At 40.2% G+C, this 24,148-nt stretch overlaps 1 protein-coding gene across 2 annotated transcripts in view; it reads left to right on the forward strand.

The window, feature by feature from the left end:
* Nab2 (Nuclear polyadenosine RNA-binding 2) overlaps nucleotides 1-24,148 on the forward strand; it is a 129,463-nt gene that overhangs the window by 87,012 nt on the left and 18,303 nt on the right. The window contains exons 9-12 of one of the 2 annotated variants that reach the window (XM_067155409.2): nucleotides 3,356-3,460; nucleotides 4,687-4,918; nucleotides 12,809-13,053; nucleotides 22,896-23,001. In XM_067155409.2, coding sequence (XP_067011510.2) covers nucleotides 3,356-3,460; nucleotides 4,687-4,918; nucleotides 12,809-13,053; nucleotides 22,896-23,001 — 688 coding nt within the window. The remainder of the gene's footprint in view (nucleotides 1-3,355; nucleotides 3,461-4,686; nucleotides 4,919-12,808; nucleotides 13,054-22,895; nucleotides 23,002-24,148) is intronic. The other variant, XM_067155410.2, reaches the window with a different exon arrangement.

Consider the following 24,148-nt stretch of genomic DNA (forward strand, 5'->3'; position numbering starts at 1 on the left):
AAGCCATAGTTGCTTCTCTTCCTATCCCTTCATCACCAGAAATCTTTCTGGCTTGGTATGACATTAAAATATTTTCCAAAAAGAAAAAAAAAAAAAAAGGAACAAAGAACACAGGAACACTGAAAAGAAAGTTCTTTTCTCTGATAAGTCATTTTGAAGTGCAGTGGCAGAAGGTTCAATTTATGCACCAAACAAAGAATGAACCAGCACATTCTGCACATTTGCTAGAGAGACATATTTTTAAAGGCTCTCCATTCCATAGTTCTGCCCTTGGTGCAACTCATAACAGACCAGTCAGAGAACTTTGAACAGCACAACTCAACGGCAGTGCTGACAATCCCTCTTTCACAATAATAATAATAATAATAATAATCGTATGACCTCAGCTACCGTTTGCAGACATTTCGATTTGACGCCATCTGGCTGTCTGCTCGTCAATTTCGACGTTCCGGTTTACTCTGTCTGCCATCTAGCGGACCTAGTGTAAACCGGATCTCTCTTGGGCGTCTATGGCTGTATTGCTTGCTTGGTACACACTTGCATAATGTGATAGAGCATTGTATTCCTGCAGTGTATTTAGATTTTGTTGTGTGTGTTTGACTGACACTGAAATGGTACAGGCTTTTCTTGAATGTTCAGAAGATCCCAAAACTCCTTTGAGAGGAGTTGCACAATTCTGAGAGAAAGATTATTGTGAATAGGCTATTGCAGGACGAGGGGTAGAAGAGCAAAACATTATTAGTGCTGCATAATCAGTCACCAAAAGGAGCCAGTATTTACATGGTCTCAAGTATCCTGACTGTTAACAAGGTCAGGAGTTGTTTTGCATCTCATCTAAAGAAATCATCACGGAAGTAGCAGTTGATGATCTAATTGTCAGTATGAATTGTGCCTCCGATCCTGGAGATTCGCGTTAGATGACTCTCATACAAATGCTAGTGTACCAGTATTGAATTGGTGGATCTTTCCCATTTGTATATGTTTATTGACTTCAACACGGAACCAACATGAAACTTCTAGTATGTAAAGTTCCAGCATGTAAGGTGTTTTAATTTAATATTATTAGATCATTGTTTTGGTCAGAATCAAGCAATTATAATGATGATTGATTTGTTTCCCAGTGGTTGTTTATCTTAGTTTTAAGGTTGTTTCCATTGCTAGGTAGAAATACAAAGTCTCTCTAGTGAGATTTTCTGTTCTTCAAGTGGCAACATTGCCTTAGGCATGACGTGAACTTTGTTTCCTCTCCCTGCACCACCTTAGCTCTGATAACTCTTTACAACATGTGCGCACAGTAGAACACTCTATAAAGATGTTCAGAGGAGGTTTCATGCTCAAGGTCCAGGATCACAGTGCTAGTCAACAAAATAATTAGAAGTGATCATTACATCAAAATACTGGTGAGTTCTTCGAGAGCTGCAGAAGAGGTTTTCAGATGACGACTGTATTTTTTAGTGACTCTTGGCTCCTTGCCACACTCCAAAGAAAGTGAAGGAATTCTTCAGTGATAACAATTTCCATGTGCTGGAATGGCCAGGGAACTCTCCTGACATTAATCCCATAGAAAACATGAGGGCTGTTTGCAAAACGAGACTCACAAAACTTGACTGTTTCACAAAAAAGGCATTGTACAGTCTCTCACTGGAATGAGATACTATGGTGGTGGTGGTGGTGGTGGTGGTGGTCGTGATGATGATGATGATGATGATGATGATGATAAGACCTTAAAAGATACTGTATGTGCTCAATACTTCTGGAATGGTGTAATGCAACATATAAAACAGAAAGGAGAGCATTTTAGCTTTTAAGAAAGAATAACAGTATGAGTAAATCCTCAAGGAAAAAGAAACTTAAAAAGTTTACATTATCATCGTGTCATGCAATGAAGGTATTTGAACGTGCTTTTAATCAAAAGATACGTGAAATCGAGCTTTCCAGAAACCAAGCTGGATTTGTGAAGAATTGTCACAATTAATGCAATCCATACTGCACGGCTCTTGGTTGAAAAGCGTTGTGAGAAAAGCAGGCTGATCCATGTAGCTTTTCTGGACCTGAGAAGGCCTTTGATCACGTACCTCATGATCTCATATGGCTAGCAGTGCGAGAGCATGGCATACCAGAATACCATGTCAACTGGGTTCAGCTGTTTATGTAGACCCACAGAGCTACGTTCGGACCACTGCAGGAGTATCCAGTGACTTTTCCATCATCATCGACACTCACTAAAGTTCAGCGCTCTCACTGCTCTTGTTCATTCTAGTAATGGACACTGTAACAGCAGATGTGCACCGTCCTTGGCCATGGACACTACTCAGATGATGTCATGTTGGCCTCTGAGACCCTGGTTGATCTGCAACGCCAAACCCAAGAATGGAGCGATGGGCTGTTGCAATATGGCCTGTGCCTCAATCCACAAGCAATCGGAACCGTTCAGGAAGACGGTGAGGACCTGCCGCGAGTGACAGGATTCAGGTATCTTGTTTCCATGATTGCTGATGATGGCAGACTTGTCGAAGGATATCCACAACCCAGATGAAATGGCAAACAACAACCGGCGTCACTTGCAACCGGAGGATGATATATAATCTCAAGTGGAAAATCTGTTGTACTCTCACCAACCTGTTGCACTGTATGGTTTCAAATGTTGGCCAACTATAACTGAGACAGAGTGTCGACTTGGTGTTGTGCGGACTAAGATGCTAAGGTGGACAGCTGGCGTCACTAATGGGATCGCATCTCCAGTTAATCAGTCGGGGAGAGATTTGGCGTTGCACCGATTCATGACAATGTGCAAGAGTCGTCTACGATGGTTTGGACACATACTAAGGACAGGGGGCTGACACTATTGTGAAAACTGGTTACATGTTAAAAGTCGCTGATAGGAGACCAAAAGGGTGACCAAAATAGTGATGGGCGAATACTCTTCACAAAGATCTGAAGAGCGTCAGTCTTCACCCTGACATGGCCCAGGATAGAACTAAATGGAGACGATGAATTCATGTAGTGAACCCCGCCACCAGGAGGGACAAATGCTGAAGAAAAAAGAAGAAGATTGTCATGTCCCGATTAATTTGTGTGGGGCTGTATAGTAAACTGTGAAAAATGACATGAGCCAAAGAGTTAGCGAACAAGGTCACATTAGGCAAAGTGTACTATAATCTCAACAGTACTTGAATTTGATGTGATTCTTCAGTCTCCTATAGCACTGCATTCTACATTTTTCTTCGTAATTTTTTCCCCCTTTTTTTTCCGTTTTGGTTGCATGAAAAGCATGGCATAAATTTGTAGCTGACTCTGCCATTATAAAAATAATAAATAACTAGTAGCAATTCGAAAATCTAATGATGTGTTCCAGATACTGAATCAGAGAGGTTGGTAGTACCATTAAAATTGGAAGCATCACACTCCCGATCCGAGAAGATCATGATCCAGGTCTCCTCAAACTCCATTCAGTCTAGCAGTAAGTTTTTATTTATAAGGAACAGCATTTTGCTTAATTACCTATAGTTAAAAGGTGACCATTTTCATAAGAACTTCCATTTTATTAAGAAGAGAAAGTGCCGTGACGTTTTGGTTTCAAAGGAATATATGAACACATTGGTAGACTTAGGTGGTCAGAAGGAACAATACAACTATAAGCAATAAAATTTAAATGTTAGTATGTAGAATCATAAGCTATACTCAATAAAGATTATTCTGTAGATTATGTTTGTTTTAAAACCACAACTTGGAAGTGTGGATTGGTATCCTCTGGGTTCCTAACTGAATTCAACAACGCTTCCACTTACACGTGTCTACCCCCTTGGTTTCATCCTTCCTATCCGAACTCCTGTGGTTATCTCTTGTTCTCTTCTGAATTCAGTGGTATTAAGAGCATTTTATTTTCACACCCTTTGTGAATCTGTCTCGAAAATAAGAGCGGCTGTTTTTTCGAATTTCCAACAGGCTGAGGGAAATTAAAAGGACAGATGTTGTATGCCAGTTGTCTCTCCAGTTTTGCGAGGCCAAATTTTTATGTAAGTTAAGGATAGCTCCTGGAAGATTTAAGTACTTTTAGCTCCTAAAGAGAGATCCCATTCAGTGACATAAAGCGACTAGAAATAATAATAGTGGAGTAAAACAAATTTTGGTCTTTCTTGGTTGGCCTCATGTTAGCGTTATGATGAGTTGCTATACCAGTCACCCCTTGTGCTGGGGGGGGGGGGGGGGGTAGAATAACACACACAGTATCCCCTGCCTGTCGTAAGAGGTGACTACAAGTGGCCCCAGGGATTCAGAACTTTGGAGTGTGGGTTAGCAACCACGGGGCCCTTAGCTGAGTCCTGGCCTTGCTTCCACTTACTTGTACCAGGCTCCTCACTTTATTTATCCTATCCGACCTCCCTTGGTTATCTCTTGTTTTTTTTTTTTTTCGACCCGATGGTATTAGAGCACTAGAGGCCGAGGGAGTCTTTCATTTTCACGCCCTTTGTGACCCTTGTCTTCCTTTGGCTGATACCTTCATTTTTCGAAGTGTCGGATCCTTTCCATTTTTTCTCTCTGATTAGTGTTATAGAGAGGATCGTCGCCTCGTACTTCCTCTTTAAACACTAACCGCCGCCGCCACCACCACCACCACCACCACCACCACCACTGCTCTACCAATCTCTAGCTTTGTGTCTAATATTTGCTGTTTGTTCCTTCCAGGCGAGCTGAAAGATGGCTTGCGACATATAGGTAACAGTCTTCGCTTGAAAAAAGCAGTCCTGGGCTTGGAAGCTGAGGACGATCTTGATCACACAATAGAAGTTAGAGTAGAAGAGGAAGATGAAGAAATGCTTCCAGATGAAGGGATAGTAACTGAAGAATTGGACAATGAAGAAGATATGCCATCTGTGTATCCTCCTGTGGGTTTGGCTTCAAGAATGCCCAGAGAAAGGTATGTAACTCCTATTGTTGTGCCTCTAATTTATTTTGACAAAACTGACATTAAAATTGCTCCATTAATTAAATTTTCTCATATCCAAAGTCAAAAATAATAATTTTGAAAGTGTTGTCGGCGTACATTTAACATACCTGTGATCCTTAAAGGCTGCCACACCTGTGCACTCTTGCATGGGCTATTGAATCTTCATTCTAGGAATGGAGTGTGGAATGGGGAGAGGAGTTTCAGGTTGCTAGAAAGCTTGAGTGCACCTTCCGGGAGCGAGTAAATTTTTGGTTGCTTTGTAAAAGGGTATTGAGAATGGCAAAATATCGGCAGACATCTAGTGAACTGATACAAGATTTCATTGTTTGAACTATATCAACAGCGTGAATGTCTATGGAAAGTAAAATTCCCTCCATTTGCTAATAAAACCCTATGAGATGAAGTACATGGCAATCTTCTTAAGTTTATCATCTAGTCTTTCCTTATGGGGGCAAGAAATTTGTTATAAAAAGAGGGTGTTTCCAAAAGGAATTACAAAACTGAATGAGTCCAAACATTCTGGTCTTGGGGTTGATGGCATTTCTAAGCCTGAGAAAAAGAAATGTGCCGTGGGGACTGGTGAGGAAAGTTCAGATGCTGTATGAGAACTGTACCAGCTGTGTGCGATTGGGTAACTGACATCCTGGTTCAAGACCAAAAGTGAAGTCCAGCAAGGCAGTACACTATCCCCATTATTGTTTATCACCATCATGGATGACATAATGAAGAACATCAAGAAAACCTCTGGTGAACTAAATGCAATGGCCTTCGCTGATGATGTCATGATCTGGGGAGAAACTGAAGAACAAGTACAGTCGAGACTCAATGAATGGAACATTAAGTTCCAGGAGTTCAATCTGAAGATAAGCGAACTCAAAACATTAGTGATGGCAATAAACAAAGATGGACGACCAGCAAACATCATGCTAGGCACACTGGAAAGTGTGGAAAGCTTTACATAGCTCGGAAGTGTAAGATCTCAAGATACACTAGCCACAAAGGAGGTGGCAAATAGAGTGCAGAAGAGCTCTCAGTTTTACCAGCAAGTACGAACACTCCTCTGTGATCCCAAAGTATCAACAAAATCAAAGCTGGTGATGTTCAGCCAGTACTTCATACCAGTCTTAACCTATGGTATTGAAAACTGCACCCTCACTAAGAAAGACTCATGAAGGTTGCAGACATCCGAGATGAAGTTCCTTAGGTCCACAATTCAAAAAATCAAACTGGACAAGTTAAGGAGTGATGTGGTTAAGAAGGAAGCTGTGGTTGTTACGTCATTGTTATATCGGACCAGCATGTCCAGACTGAGGTGGTTTGGGCATGTAATGAGGATGGAGCCAACAAGGACAGCATATGTTAACTTGGAGAGACATGTGGTAGGGAAACGGGTGGTGGGAACACCAAGAACCCACTGGATGGACGTCATAAAGATGGACATTGCCGATCAGGGAAGGACACTGGAAGACGTCATTAACAACAGAACGTATCTCAATAAGACAGAATGGAAGAGGCTCGCCAACAGTACCCGGGAAACTGGAACTGTAAGATGATGATGATGATGTGGTATTTCAACTTGTTATTGTTCACACTCGACAAGAAAACAAGATGAAACAGCATGTCAAATTTGGATGCTATGCCTGCAAACAAAATATGAGACAGGTAAATACCACATAATATTTAATTTATTTTTACTGATATTGGATATCAGCTACTCTTTCCATCAAAAACGTAGTTGATTATTTCTACATCACATGTAACAAAAGAAAATTGGAAATATATGCTTAATATCAAGATGCCACTAATGCACTTAACTGAAACAATACAGACCATGAATATTCAAAATTTCCAGTGCAAAGAACTCCCTCTTTTAAGAGATAATTTCATAAAACTCTTGTCATGGACATTGTAAATCAAAGTTCAGAAATTGGATACATGTGTGTTCCTATTTGCCTTGTAAGTTATGTAGTCGGAAACGATAGACCACAGATTACTTCACTCTGTTCTTACAGATCTTGGCATGGTACAGCTCCATTGTTGAAATAGTGTACCATAGTTGGCTGTTTCTACATTATTTTGCTTCCTCGATATTATTTCTGTATTGCTCATTCCTCTGTAAATCATTGATAGTTGGAGGAGTCTGTCTCCACTGTCCCTCAACCACTTTTGATTCAGTGGTGGTGGTGATTATTGTTTTAAGAGGAAGTATGACCAGGCAACCCATCCTCTATATAACACTAATCGGGGAGAAAAATTGGAAGGGATCCTAAACTTTGAAAAATGAAGCTATTGGTCAAAGAAAGACACGGGCCACGAAGGGTGTGAAAATGAAAGACTTCCTAGTCCTCGCAACATCATAGCGTCGGGGTCAGAAAAGAACAAGAGTTCACAAAGGGAAGTTGGATATGACAGATGAAAGTGAGGAGCCCGACACAAGTAAGTTGAAGCAATGCCAGGATTCAGCTAAGGACCCTGTGGTTGTCAACCCACACTCCCAAGTTGAGAGCCCTTCGGGCTCCTTACGACAGGCAGGCAGTACCGTGGGTGTTATTCTACTGCCCCCCACAGGGAACTTTTGATTTATCTGTATCTTCGTAATCTACCATTCCAGAATGTACGTAAGTACATCTGACGAAGTTTTGAAATACATGTCAAAATAATGTAATCAATGTTTTTTTAATGAAACAGTGATTGGAGTATGAAAGATTCTAAATATGGATGCCAAAATACCAAACATAACGTCAGACACTCTCCTTGCTCTAGACAACCTGTAATTGAATATAGTTATTTCTGTGATGAGTTCCTGTTGGGAGTATGTTTTATTGAAATTCCTGTGCGATGAAAATGCTTCACCTATAAAAACAAAATTAAAATTATCCACTGTCTCTTGTTTATCTGGCAAGTTCAACATAATTTCAGTTAAAAGTTTGTAAAAATGAGGGGGGGTTTTTTCAGACACAACACTGTGGAATCCTTTGTAGTTATAATACAGTAGAATGAACCATTGTTTTAATGGGCAACAATCCTCTGTGTTTTCCGTCATCATCATCATCATCATTGCAGACAGGAAAATCGCATTCTGGTAGAAGAAATCTGAGCTTTATGAGATCGCCTGTCGTATGGCAAAGATCAGCGCTTAAGAAATGTTCCTTTAAAAAAAAGACAAGGTCTGGAAAGAAAGAGTTAAAAAAATTAATGGGTTTAAAGCCCTCGGATGTATGACGTAAAAGCTTACCATAAATGAAACTCCCTATAAATGGTTAACAACTGAGCCTCGCTCTGATTTGCTTCTCGTAACGCTACTGCGCATGTTATAGTTGTGTTTTCTTTCACCTGGCGGAACTTGGCTAGTAGCGGTAGGTGGGGAACAGTGCTATTAGTGGGGGAAGGGGAAATAGCTCGGCCTATAGTGGGAGCAGGAGGGCGGAAAGTACGAATTACAGGAGGTTACTTCAAATTATTAATTTTTCTTGATGATAGAAGCGATGGTATCTGTTCATATAAGGGATTTTTGTTCTCACAGTTCTTAACAATCACATTAATAATAGAAAATCCGGAGTAAATCATTCAACGGTTCAAGACAAATTAAGTTCATGCAGCGCTGATCTTTGCCATTCGTCAGGCGATCTCGTAAAGCTCAGATTTCTTCTACCAGAATAGCTCAATTTGAAAGTATTCCTTACGAGTTAAAATTTTTAAATGTTCTGATGTGGATTTGTACCAATCCTATTTCCGAGGCCAGAATTTTGATCTCCCCAGTCAGCACACTGAAACTACCAGATTCCAACAATGCTTGCAACATTTTCAAGTAAGGTTGTTCATATTTAACATTGCAGAAAGATTGTTTGCAAGAAGTGTTAAACTACCTCATTAAATATGTGTATATTTGTTCTCCCGTGTTTTCTCAACAGTTCATAAAGGAACTTCCGTTTTAAATACGGACAGCAACGATGGACATTGTATTCCGTACAAGATGTTATGGCAGTCATGTCACATTTCAAGTTATATTTCAATTTTAACATTGAAGACAACAAAAGTTTTTGCAAGAAGTGTGGTCACTTTGTGTGAATAATGTATATTGTACCAGGAAAAGTTGATTTTCAAGAGCATGAGGTCTTTCTGAGGGGTGCCTAGTCCTTAGGAGATGGTACAGAGAGAGAGGATTGCAAGGCAAAATAATAGATATTATATCTTTCTTTCCTTTATTCAATCTCTAGAAGGTCACCTTATTATATCGCCGAATCGTAGATATTTACAAGAAAATAAATCCCAATTTCAACAAAAGAATATCGAAAAATCAAGTTGATCAACTAAAATTCAACTGAATAATGTCTTTCTCAATCAGTTATGCCCATCACAACTTTCATGGCATAAATTAATAATAAAGCATGTAAGAAAATAAGAAATCCTAAAGTCTTTTCTATTGGCACTTGCGATTTCAGATTATGCTTTCTACTTAAATTAAATAAGGTAAATTTGGTAATTCCTTCTTGTGAACACATCAAACTCATATATGAAACACTTGAAATTAAATCTGATCTTCTAGTGTAAAGTTCTGAGTATTGTCCTATTTTCCTTTGTAACTTATTGTACACTCTACGTAAATATTGTAAATTGAGAGTTTATGATACACTTTCACTATGAATGAAACACTCAATTGATATTTTAAAGTTCCAATAAATGAGAATATACATTATCATGAGAGCACACTGTTATTTGAAAGTCTGTCTTTACTTTAAGAGTTGTAAAACGTTAATTTTCCAAGTAAAATATTAAGTATGTGAGCCTTTAATGTTCTTTGTCAGTAATGACACTGTCTATAAAAGTTCTGTTCAAAGTTAGAATTATGTTTTTGAATGGAAAAAGCACTGGTATCACCTGACATATGCCTTTTTGTTGAACTCAAACAGTTGAATACTGCTCTGCAAGCAGCAATCTGGTACTCAGCTGTCAGCAAACACCACGATGTTCCATAGTACCACAGCCCTGGAACTGTCCCTCGTAGTACCAAGTCCACGTTGATCTGCATCAAATCTCCGTCGATCTCCGTCGTCTCGAGTCAGGATTTCTCATGTTACTAAAAGAGTGCCTTTAACACGAGAAAGTCCAACTGACTAGGTTGAAAATGTGCACCATTTGATTTTACACTGTTAGAACTGATAATCACTGTCTCGTAAATAATCACCATTCACTGGATGAGAAATGTGTCGGACTACTGTCTATTATCGTAAATTACGATAATGAGAAAATACACTTCCCTGCACAGGTTCATCTTGACACTTACTGCACACTGTTCGTATTATCAAAAATAACTTTCGTTCGAAGTACAGTTTATCATGGCTCACTTTCACAGCAGTGCCAGTGCTTGAATTCAGTTTCTCAGAATTCTACTGCAAGTTTATTCAGTGATAGGGTTAGATCCGTTTATATTAAGCGTGTGAATTATTCTCCTCACTTCAAGGCCATTTTTCTATTAGAATTCTTAATTAAAAACTCAGTTCCAAAGTGTCAAATTTTACTCTAATGACATATACAGTATATGCCAACATTTTGAAATAGTGTATAATTCAACAGCACCAAAACGTAGGCCAATATGAATAGAGTCTACCAGAAAAACTCACTTTTTGACTAGTAGCCCTTAGAAATATGTTTATAAAGCATATTTTGAAGCACTTATTTTATGAACTCTCATCATAATTGTGCTCATTTTATTCAGTGCTACGAAAAAACAATACTTTTAGAACTCACATGAGAGATACAATCGAACCTGCCCTAACGGACACCCTTATTCAGCGGACACCTCCTTATACGGACAATTTTCCTCGGAACCGATTTTATTTTACATAAGACAAGTGTTAAATTGGCCTCATTTAAGCGGACACCTCGAACTCCGGACAGCGGACATCGCCATTTGTCCCGTCCACTTGACTTAAGCGGACACTTTACACGTTACAGGACAATTTATTACGCCGGACCACATGTCATCCTTTCGTTTAAAACCATTCTTCAGACATAAGGAAATCCCTTTTGAATGTTTGTACTATTTCAAGTTCGAGGGGAAAGAGTGTACATTGGAATGTAGTTCTACCTAGTGGTGCATAGGCCTATTCCGAGAATTCTAATTGCCCAGAAATGCTGCCAGAGACTGTTGACTCACAAGTTACCTGGGGATTTTCGTCCCTTCTTGCATCATTCTATTCATAACTCGGATTGTCGCTGATCAGGTCGAGCTCAGGTAGTCAACTTGAGAAGGAAAAGACAGTACAGGCGCTAATTAGTGAGACAGAAATACCGTAGCATTTGAGTTGTCTGTTAAACATGAGTAACAAGGGACGATCGTGTTTAGATCTCGAGGCAAGAAGAAATGTAATTATAGAAAGTAACAAGGGACTTTCAGTGGGAAAGCTTGCCGAAAAGTTAAACTGCGGGAAAACTCAAATAAACACTATTGTGAAGAATAGAACTGAAATTTTAAAGGAGTGGGAGGAAAATAGAACACTATGGAACCATTTAACAGACTTTATTCCGTTTTCGAGAATATCGCAGTTAAGAAAACATGTGCTAAATTTACACAGACGAAGCTTCACGATTACTTCACGAAGCTGTAATGATAAATGATAAAGTTATGGCTTTTAGTGCCGGGAGTGTCCGAGGACAAGTTCGGCTCGCCAGATGCAGGTCTTTTTATTTGACTCCCGTTGGCTTCCTGCGCGTCTTGATGAGGATGAAATGATGAAGACGATACATACACCCAGCCCCCGTGTCAGCGAAATTAACCAATTAAGGTTAAAATTCCCGACCCCGCCGGGAATCGAATTCGGGACTCCTGTGACCAAAGGCCAGCACGCTAACCATTTAGCAATGGAGCCGGACTGTAAATGATGTAAAATCACTTATAATAACTCTCTATGAAATACTAACACAGAAATGACTTAGAATAATAAATATAAAGATATGTATGCTTATATTTAAGCTGGATGTCCTTTGCCATTAAAATGTTCGATTATTTTTACAACTTGTTTTAGCAGACACCTATCGTAACGGATATTTTTCCTCGGAACCGATGGTGTCCGCAGAAGGGAGGTTCGACTGTATACAGTTAGAACCATAGCTCCTGGTTCCAGATGTAGCTATTTTACAATGGCATATTAGTTTATATGTTTTGCTATCTTTGTATTTCTTCACCATTAACTTTTCAGCTGAATAATTAATATTGCTTATTTGAACTAAAATGTATTGTTTTAGGATATTTTGACTAAATTGTGCAATTGAATATTTATGGCTGATGATGACCCCGAGTAGGGTCAAAACTAGTACCGAACTTTATAATGTAATTTAATAACTGCATTGCGAAAAGCTTACATTATTGAATAGGTGAAAAATTTTACGTGAATAAATCACATGCTATCCTCCACTGATAAGCAGCTGAAAATTTTGGACCCATGTCTTCTTTTATATATACGCTATCCACACAGTCCTACAAGCTACTGCAAGTGCATTGGACATTGTATTATGTGTAATATGATCTACGTGTTATGTTTTGTGTAGTTCAAACTGACTTGTCCATTAACTGTAAATTTGTATGTTTTCGACTCAAGTATAATAATATACTAAATCGCTACTCTCCATCGTTTTCCTAGACATATATATTTTGCTCCTGCTAGCTTTTATACCTGAGCAAACCTGTAAAAGGCCATACATAAACATTTGAATGTAATTACATATCCCTCATCATTTTCAGGTTATCCAGTTCTTGAAAGTTATACCATGTCTTTCATTTACTGTTATCCATCATCTATTCTGTAGTTATTGTTGTTGTATTTTATTTTTATTTTTTACTAATTACTTTGTGTGTTGCAGGCCACAACCTCCACGATCAGAGAGTCCTCAGTTCCTTGTAACTCTGGATGGGTTAGATCCTAGCATGTTCCCAGCACACAATGACAGTGTGGATGATGATCAGTGTTCCCCTACTGCCAAAGTGGAAGAAGAGGACAATGACCAGGATGACAACTCTAGTAAAGTGAGCAGTACACCTTCCCCACCTACCAAGGAGAAGGGGAAATCTCTGACTCCTATAGTCTACACAAAACGAGACACTGCAAGTGAGTATAAACATTTAAACTGCCAGTCTTAATTTCTATGGCACTAGAAAATTTATATCTTACCATCTACATTCCTTGGGAAGCCAGAAGTTTTCTTTTTTCTTTAAACTGACTATGAGTATGTACTGTTACTCAGGAAACACACACTCCCTCTTGATTCGTTAGTAATTTTTCAGCCTAATTCAATAATTTTTTGTTTTATTTTGTACTGCGTTTCCAAATTCCTTTGTTGAATAAATTATTTTATTTTATTTTAAATTGCTTTTCTACTAATTTGTTCAGAGAGGGTGATTATCTTGTTGTACTTCCTCTTAAAACAAGAATCACCACCACCGCTAGGAAAATATATAAAAACAAACCTAGTGATTCGACAGTATGGAAGGAGGAAACAAGAGAAAGGCAAGATAAAGATTACAGGACAATAAACACATCTTCATATACAGTCAAAACTATTTATTTGACATAGCTTTTATCAACGTACTGGATATAACAGCAAAATCCAATAGTCCCATCTAAATCCTATATAAACACTGTACAGTGAAACCTCATTAGTGCGTTCCTCATTAACACGTCGCTTAGCACATTGCAGATTTGAAGTCCCAATTCTCATCTATTAAATCTATATAAAAATATCTCGCTTATCGCATCACGTATTTTCACTGTTATCGCTTAGTATGATCACATTTTTTTCTTGCCCTGAAAATGTTACTTGTCATTCTTTGTGAAACAAATGTCATTTCCAACTCGGGTAAGCGTCGTTACCACAGTTGTATGATTATGGGAAAAGGCCTTGAATACCCAAACTTCATAGGATAAATTTCACCTTCGGAGCGCAAGCTGTTAGCCTCAGGAAAGTTCAGTTTTGCTTACCGGTTACCAGGGAGATGGCTGAATAACACAGTGAGCCTATTTGTGCTTGTATTTTGCATTTGATTCAGAAGTTACAAATTTATTTTGTGTTGACCGGTACAGTGAAATTTTTCCGCGTGGTACGGTAGCCTACATCTGGATTAGGAACATAATCACATGAAATTGACTAGCATGGTGCATATGTGTCTTGTGATAGCCTCGTATGAATACGGAAATAGTTGTGAAATTCTTTACTAATGAAGAAAAATTAAAATCTGTTGGAAAGTGGACTGGCGTCTGCGTCTTAAAGCATGCAGTGGTTGCGAATGTTGAACTAACTGAACTCTCACCTTTGAGTTTCGACTTGATTAGTTGGTCGAAGTTTTTCAAAATAGCGCCAAAGTAATTCCTCCTGAATTCTCCCGGTCGCACGTGGTCGACTACAAGTGCAACCTCCAATTCATTGCCTAAGTGTGTGACAATAAAATAATGTTTAATAACCCACTGCTCCAAAATAAAAGGCTTCTTCTAACATTTGGTTTAGAAAGAGTGTGATCTGAAATAATACTTTGATATTTTTACTGGCCCGTGTCCACATGCTTTCATGTTTGTTGTTCAGTGTTTTTCACACCTTTCAGTTCACTTGTTATTTTATAAGCCCCAGAGGAAAAGGTTTTCTTATTTGTTCTCATGTTTTTCACATCTTTTAATATTTGCCTCTCATCTTTAGAAATATAGTTTTCATTGTACCCACGGATACACAACGTAAAATGCCCTCATGTCGGAAAAAATCGTATCTAGTTTCCATATCCCTGTTGTATAGTTTTTATTTGTATATTCAGTAGTACCTTTCCTCGCTTAACACGTTCTTTTTTTGTTGTCCCCTGCAGGAACATCTAATGAGGTTTTACTATATTTAAAAAATAATTTAGTACGACATCACTTAATTGACATATTGTATAAAGATCGCGATTTACTAGTAATCTCTCTAATGGACATTTTGAAGTACTGTATATGAACGTCTGTGTGAAGAAACAAGTGCTTCATTCGTTGTTACAAAAGTTTCTGAAAAACGTCGTACTCAATACTCAAATGCTACGAGAAAAATACAATTTAAAAAAGCAGCAGCCACATTTTTACAGATTAATCCTTCCGCACGTACAATTGCTGGAAGTAAATACCAAACCAAAAATCCCGAAGTCCATAGAGCAGCATTGGACACTTACCAGAAGAATAACCCCAAGGTTCATAGAGCAGCGGCACTGACATACATACATACATACATACATACATACATTATCATTATAGACTGTTATGCCTTTCAGCGTTCAGTCTGCAAGCCTCTGAGAATTTACTAAACGTCGCCACAATCCTCGATTTGCAACTAGTGTTGTGGCCTCATTTAGTTCTATACCTCTTATCTTTAAATCGTTAGAAACAGAGTCTAACCATCGTCGTCTTGGTCTCCCTCTACTTCTCTTACCCTCCATAACAGAGTCCATTATTCTCCTAGGTAACCTATCTTCCTCCATTCGCCTCACATGACCCCACCACCGAAGCCGGTTTATGCGTACAGCTTCATCCATCGAGTTCATTCCTAAATTAGCCTTTATCTCCTCAGTCCGAATTCCCTCCTGCCATTGTTCCCACCTGTTTGTACCAGCAATCATTCTTGCTACTTTCATGTCTGTTACTTCTAACTTATGAATAAGATATCCTGAGTCCACCCAGCTTTCGCTCCCATAAAGCAAAGTTGGTCTGAAAACAGACCGATGTAAAGATAGTTTCGTCTGGGAGCTGACTTCCTTCTTACAGAATACTGCTGATCGCAACTGCGAGCTCACTGCATTAGCTTTACTACACCTTGATTCAATCTCACTTACTATATTACCATCCTGGGAAAACACACAACCTAAATACTTGAAATTATCAACCTGTTCTAGCTTTGTATCACCAATCTGACATTCAATTCTGTTGGATTTCTTACCTACTGACATCAATTTAGTCTTCGAGAGGCTAATTTGCATACCATACTCATTGCACCTATTTTCAAGTTCCAAGATGTTAGACTGCAGGCTTTCGGCACAGTCTGCCATTAAGACCAAGTTGTCAGCATAGGCCAAACTGCTTACTACATTTCCACCTAACTGAATCCCTCCCTGCCATTTTATACCTTTCAGCATATGATCCATGTAAACTACAAACAGCAAAGGTGAAAGATTACAGCCTTGTCTAACTCCTGTAAGTACCCTGAACCAAGAACTCATTCTACCATCAATTCTCACTGAAGCCCAATTGTCAACATAAATGCCTTTGATTGATTTTAATAATCTACCTTTAATTCCATAGTCCCCCAGTATAGCGAACATCTTTTCCCTCGGTACCCTGTCATATGCTTTCTCTAGATCTACGAAACATAAACACAACTGCCTATTCCTCTCGTAGCATTTTTCAATTACCTGGCGCATACTGAAAATCTGATCCTGACAGGCTCTCTGTGGTCTGAAACCACACTGGTTTTCATCCAACTTCCTCTCAACGATTGATCGCACCCTCCCTTCCAAGATGCCTGTGAATACTTTGCCTGGTATACTTATCAATGAGATACCTCGATAGTTGTTGCAATCCTTCCTGTTCCCTTGCTTATAGATAGGTGCAATTACTGCTTTTGTCCAATCTGAAGGTACCTTACCAACACTCCACGCTAATTTGACTACTCTATGCAACCATTTCATCCTTGCCTTCCCACTATACTTCACCATTTCAGGTCTAATTTCATCTATTCCTGCTGCCTTATGACAATGGAGTTTATTTACTATCCTTTCCACTTCCTCAAGCATAATTTCACCAACATCATTTTCCTCCTCCCCATGACCTTGACTGTTTGCAACACCACCATGATGATTTCCTTTTACATTGAGAAGATGTTCAAAATATTCCCTCCACCTCTCCAGTGATTCCCTGGGATCTGTTATGAGTTCACCTGAATTACTCAAAACACTGTTCATTTCCTTTTTCCCTCCCTTCCTAAGATTCTTTATTACTGTCCAGAAAGGTTTCCCTGCTGCTTGACCTAGCCTTTCCAGGTTATTACCAAAATCTTCCCATGACTTCTTTTTGGATTCAACAACTATTTGTTTCGCTCTGTTTCTTTCATCTACGTACAAATCCCTGTCTGCCTCAGCCCTTGTTTGGAGCCATTTCTGATAAGCCTTCTTTTTACGTTTACAGACTGCTCTCACTTCATCATTCCACCAAGATGTTCGCCTTTTCCCATCTTTACACACAGTTGTTCCTAGGCATTCCCTTGCTGTTTCTACTACAGCATCCCTGTATGCCACCCATTCACTTTCTATATCCTGAACCTGCTTACTGTCTACTGTTCGAAACTTCTCACTAATCATATCCATGTACTTCTGTCTAATTTCCTCGTCCTGGAGATTTTCTACCCTTATTCGTTTGCAGACAGATTTCACTTTCTCTACCCTAGGCCTAGAGATACTTAGTTCACTACAGATCAGATAATGGTCTGTATCATTGAAAAATCCCCGAAAAACTCGTGCATTCCTAAAAGATTTCCTGAATTCAAAGTCTGTGAAGATATAGTCTATTATGGATCTGGTACCCCTAGCCTCCCATGTGTAGCAGTGAATAGCCTTATGCTTGAAGAATGTATTCGTAACAGCTAAACCCATACTAGCACAGAAGTCCAGCAAACGCTTCCCATTCCCATTAGCTTCCATATCTTCCCCACATTTACCAATCACCCTTTCGTATCCTTCAGTTCTATTCCCAACTCTCACATTGAAATCGCCCATTAGCACTATTCTATCCTTGCTGTTGACCCTGAACACGATGTCACTTAATGCTTCATAAAACTTGTCAACTTCATCCTCATCTGCACCCTCACATGGTGAATACACGGACACAATTCTTGTCCTAATTCCTCCCACTGACAAATCTACCCACATCATTCGCTCACTTACGTGCCTAACAGAAACTATGTTGCGTGCAATGGTATTCCTGATAAAGAGCCCTACCCCAGACTCTGCCCTTCCCTTTCTAATACCCGTCAAGTACACTTTATAATCTCCTATCTCTTCCTCCTTATCTCCCCTTACCCGAATATCACTTACTCCTAGCACATCCAGATGCATCCTCTTTGCTGACTCAGCAAGTTCTACCTTCTTTCTTCCATAAGCCCCATTAATATTGATAGCTCCCCATCGAATTCCATTTCGTTCGCCAAGTTGTTTCCAAGGAGTCCCTCGCCTGTCAAATGGGAGTGGGACTCCATTACTCCCATAGGTCCGAGGCTTGCTTAAAGTGTTCTGAGCTCGGTAAATTCATGAAGCAGGATGCTGCCCTACTTGCACATAGTCCAAGTGAGGATCTCTCCTCTAACGGGTTCTGGACCACCGGTGAATTGTGTAGTCCTAGCCGCCTGAGCACAAGGAGGGCCACGACTCAGAATATGTCCGAGATGCCCACTCCCATTCCATAGCAACTGGTATCCCGACTCTCAGGACCACTTACTAGGCCACTCAGCCGTTGCCCATGGTTCACGAACTAGGACGTGACTACAGTAACCCACAAACATGAACCATGAATCCCGAGTTTCATTGAGCACCAGCAAAATAATCGCGAATATCAGAGGACAATTCAAATGCGATATGAGGAACAACACCCTGGGGTCCGAAAAGAAAGACGATTGCGTCCATGTAAAATTAAGTTTCGTTCCGGGATGTCTTACGATCCTGAAATTAATTAGGAAGATAACAGCTTGATAAACACTGGTACAATGATCAATAAATGCCAATTCTGCAATGCTCTCAAGTGAAAAGATGAAACACCAGGCATGTGTTGCGATTCTGGCAAGGTTCAGCTGCCACCACTCTAATCCCCACCTGGACCATTGTACAGTTACTAATGGGTGCCCATCCAGATCATGGTCATTTTTTTTATCGAATTAGAAAACATAGCAGCTGTTTTCAAATGACATCTTTTGGTGTTAAGCAAGTCATCCAACCCAGCCTTATGCCAACTTTCAAAGTACAAGGTCAAATTTAGCATTCCATAGGCAGTCTAATGCCAAATGCTCATCAAGATCCTGGATTTTTGTAGATTTACTTTAATGAGACGGCTAATGAATTAAATGAAGCATTGCTTACATATTTTGATGCAGAAGAAATAGAGTATAAATCGGTCGACACGGTATTACAAACGGACGATGCTGTCAATTATACAGTAGAATTCCTAATTACTCTTAATCCTCCAGGATTCCTATCTCACAAACTTCGTTTGAAAGTAGGAGCACCTGTAATGTTGTTACGTATTCTCAAACCACCTAATTTGTGCAATGGCACTAGATTACGTGTGACGGGGTTAAAAAAATAATAGAAGCTACTATTATTACAGGATAATTTAATTTAACAGCGAACTCAGAATACACGTGAAACTTTTCAAATCCGGCCGAAACCGGGACGGGAAAACACATCATTTACGTTCATGTCTTACATTTCTTACGAAAGTCGATGAACGCATAAGGTTGGTTCGGTGGACTTCAAAAGCAAATGGGAAATAAAATAATATAATGGGACATAACTCAACTATGATGCGAGCGAAGCCGCAGGCAAAGCACTAGTATTGTATAAAAGGATTCTTTTTCTCACATTTTCGGACAAACGTATCAACTATAACGTCCTATATTGATTTTTGTTTGTTGTGCATTTGGGATTGCTGACAACAATGTAAAGCTAGTTTTCAAACTCTTGTTTTCAGTAGATTGTAGGTTTCAAATCAGTCTGTCTGTTCAGTAGTCAAGGTGAGCATCACTGTGAAGATGTCTCACCAGAAAGGGAAAATATTTAATATTGAAGAAAAGTCATAAATAACATGGGGCAACGAATGTCAGGGTCGCAAAGGAACTGTGTGTATGACACTCACTGATTTCTACAGTTTATTAGTCAAGACCATGTGCAACATTATTGATCAATTTACATTGTTGCTACTTCTTTTCTCAATATTATAATTATTTTATATTATTGCTGACATATTATTGCTGTCTTGATTAATAAATTTCATCTTGATTAATAAATTTTCTATGATATACACTGACTGACAGAGCAAATGCAACACCAAGAAGGAGTGGTCAGAACTTTATGCCAATTGCAGGGTAGACTGACGTCACTGAGGTATGCTCATGATGTGAAATGCGCCGCTGTGCTGCGCACGTAGCGAACGATAAATGGGACATGGCGTTGGCGAATGGCCCACTTCGTACCGTGATTTCTCAGCCGACAGTCATTGTAGAACGTGTTGTCGTGTGCCACAGGACACGTGTATAGCTAAGAATGCCAGGCCGCCGTCAACGGAGGCATTTCCAGCAGACAGACGACTTTACGAGGGGTATGGTGATCGGGCTGAGAAGGGCAGGTTGGTCGCTTCATCAAATCGCAGCCGATACCCATAGGGATGTGTCCACGGTGCAGCGCCTGTGGCGAAGATGGTTGGCGCAGGGACATGTGGCACGTGCGAGGGGTCCAGGCGCAGCCCGAGTGACGTCAGCACGCGAGGATCGGCGCATCCGCCGCCAAGCGGTGGCAGCCCCGCACGCCACGTCAACCGCCATTCTTCAGCATGTGCAAGACACCCTGGCTGTTCCAATATCGACCAGAACAATTTCCCGTCGATTGGTTGAAGGAGGCCTGCACTCCCGGTGTCCGCTCAGAAGACTACAATTGACTCCACAGCATAGACGTGCACGCCTGGCATGGTGCCGGGCTAGAGCGACTTGGATGAGGGAATGGCGGAACGTCGTGTTCTCCGATGAGTCACGCTTCTGTTCTGTCAGTGATAGTCACCGCAGACGAGTGTGGCATCGGCGTGGAGAAAGGTCAAATCCGGCAGTAACTGTGGAGCGCCCTACCACTAGACAACGCGGCATCATGGTTTGGGGCGCTATTGCGTATGATTCCACGTCACCTCTAGTGCGTATTCAAGGCACGTTAAATGCCCACCGCTACGTGCAGCATGTGCTGCGGCCGGTGGAACTCCTGTACCTTCAGGGGCTGCCCAATGCTCTGTTTCAGCTGGATAATGCCCGCCCACACACTGCTCGCATCTCCCAACAGGCTCTACGAGGTGTACAGATGCTTCCGTAGCCAGCGTACTCTCCGGATCTCTCACCAATCGAACACGTGTGGGATCTCATTGGACGCCGTTTGCAAACACTGCCCCAGCCTCGTACGGACGACCAACTGTGGCAAATGGTTGACAGAGAATGGAGAACCATCCCTCAGGACACCATCCGCACTCTTATTGACTCTGTACCTCGACGTGTTTCTGCGTGCATCGCCGCTCGCGGTGGTCCTACATCCTACTGAGTCGATGCCGTGCGCATTGTGTAACCTGCATATCGGTTTGAAATAAACATCAATTATTCGTCCGTGCCGTCTCTGTTTTTTCCCCAACTTTCATCCCTTTCGAACCACTCCTTCTTGGTGTTGCATTTGCTCTGTCAGTCAGTGTATATTATTGCTGTACAAACTGTGCAAAACAATGACATATTAATATTTTGGGGAACAGTTACTAATATTCCTGTCAATGTTGGTTATATTGAAAACTTGTACAAAAAAAGTTAAAATTTTTCTGTTCGATATGTTTTTATCATACAATGAATAGTAAAAAAAAGTCTTCTTCTGCTCCTCCTCCTCAATGTTTGTTCCATGCTGGCAGAGTCCGTTGTTTTGATTATCTGTTGCCACTTGACACGATCGAGTGTGCCTGGTTAAGATGCAGGTTGTCAGGCCAGTGCTGCCTCAGTTGTCCTACCAGCTGTTTCCCATCTATTTGCAAAGCAAAATCCAGTCTTTGCCTCTGCTTGAAGTACTACCCGCTTAGACAACTTTCTTTTCAGCGACTAGTGCTGTGCACTTCGACATGATCATGAAGTGTCAAAGCATTTGTTTCCATGATGGCAAGTCGTCATTCCCTTCTTCTGATGAGGGGCAGTATTCAGTACCATACAGAGCAACTGGGTAGATAATAGAACAGTATACTTTTGACTTGAGCCGGTCTGGAATCTGTCTTTTGCAGAGTACACCTGTCACAAAATGCCATTTAAGCCACGCATTGTAATTAGATATTTCGTCACAAAGGTTTCCGTCAGCAGCTACTGTCTAGTCACGGTACTTAAATGTCCTTGTCGTAGGTAGGTATCTAAATCATTCTGTTTTCTTTACAATGGGCCATAGGCTGACTTCTGCAAGGTAGTCATACAATGCTCAATATTGATGCTGAAAGTCAGTCTTATCGTCAGTACCCATTAGGACATACATCATCGTACATTAGAATCCAAGGTGTGGGTTCCATTTATATTTGATTGGCCTTAACAGAATCTTGTGAAACAGGGCTGTTAATAGGTCCTCCTTGTCAATACAGTTACAATAGCAGTACATTAAGGTATTAATTTGAAATTCTATTGACAAAGTAGACCTATTCATAGCCCTGTTTCACAGGATGCCTTTAAGTGGGAACTTAACAATGCAACATTGTGACATGCTGGTGCATATCACTCACCAGAACCTAGCTAAGATACTTTTCTGCATCTTCTCTGTCTTGTCATTGAGCTTGTATTCAATCATTTTTGGCACTGGGAATTTAGTTGTCTCTTAAAATCAGGGAACCTTTCTATTGACCTTAGATGATGCTTTGTACACAACTGCTCGTGTATTTTGTTACTTCCTGCTCTGTATGCAACAGCTGTAATTGTTTCACCTGGAGGAAGTTAAGAATTTGCAATGGACAACACTGGCAAACCTTCTGTGGTGTCAACATTGGTTTTGGAAAGAGATCTCCACCTTCTACCCCTTTGCATTGTACCCAAATTACTTTCAAACAGCTTCTCTGTTATCAATTACTTTTCAGCAGTAAATTAAGATAGTAATTTGAAATGTAAAAATACTATTGTATGCTTATTCTTTTGTTTCCAGGTGAAACAGACAGCACTCTCCCCAAAAGTTTGGAACGCTGCAAATATTGGCCATCATGTCGGTTGGGCACAAAGTGTACCTTCCACCATCCAAATACCCCATGCAAGTAAGTCCATTTATTGTACAGAAGTGCCTAAAGGTCCCTTGCCAAATCTAGCTACTTGCATCACATCTTTATAAGGACAGTCATCATCATCTTCATTTTCCAACTCCAGTATCCCTGGGTGTGGTGTGTATGAAGACAGAATACACTAGAATTACAGTTCAGGTTCACCTTCAGAGTGAGCGTCCTCTATGGTAAAAAGCAACGAGGCAGTTCGGGAGGTGGTAAGGAAGAATTAATGCCAAGATGTATGGTCCAGCTGATCACCGTTTCTGTACTACAATTGAACGCTGCTAAGAGAACAATTGCGTGTCCAAGCCTGCATCTAATGACTCTAGAAGAACTGTCATTCCTTAGTATACTGCAATCTGCAGGCAGACTTTTGATGAATTTGCCTCTGTAACAGGGTCTACACTGGCACGGGTGAGAAGCAACGTCACAGCAGATATTCTAAGTGACTTCCGTAGGCAGGCTATAGGCAGCGCAACATATTGCATGTTCTCCTCCAACTTTGATAAATGGTAGTTGTGTATTTGACCATACTTCTCAGCTTACTATCCTCCTTAACATCGCCCCAGTCATCTACCTGAGTTTTGTCCTAGGGGTTGTTTCATGATGTTTGACAATGATTACATATCTAAACTAGCTACTACCCGCGGCTTCGCTCGCGTGATTTTGAAATTTGATAAAAATAATCATTCCTCAGTATTGCACTAAGGCATGATCTGAAAATTCCTAAAGTATAAAAACTCACTGAAAAATTGAGCTTAATTTACCAGAACCTCTTTGTAAACCACATTTGTGGTATTGCTTTTTGGGGTTAAGATGACCAGGCTACTGGCAGAGGTAACTGTGGAACATGCAACATAGAATTGCCCATGTGAGAAACAGTCCTTTCTCAAGTCAAAAACAAAAGATGTGTTCCTTTACTTTTAACGGAGATTCCAAAACCAATTTCCATGTCCGTAACATCCTCAGTTTTTGAGATATAAGTATCCCCATAAAAAGAATTCAAAACTTTTTCAGTCCTCTCCCTCTCCCCAAGTGGATTTTCCAAAAACTAAAAATACATGTTTATTTTTAAACGAGATCCTTAATACCAATTTTCACATCTTTAACATCTTCAGTTTTTGAGATATAAGTATTCTCA

This window comes from Anabrus simplex, chromosome 11 (genome assembly GCF_040414725.1).
Source record: "Anabrus simplex isolate iqAnaSimp1 chromosome 11, ASM4041472v1, whole genome shotgun sequence".
Classification (NCBI taxonomy): domain Eukaryota; kingdom Metazoa; phylum Arthropoda; class Insecta; order Orthoptera; family Tettigoniidae; genus Anabrus; species Anabrus simplex.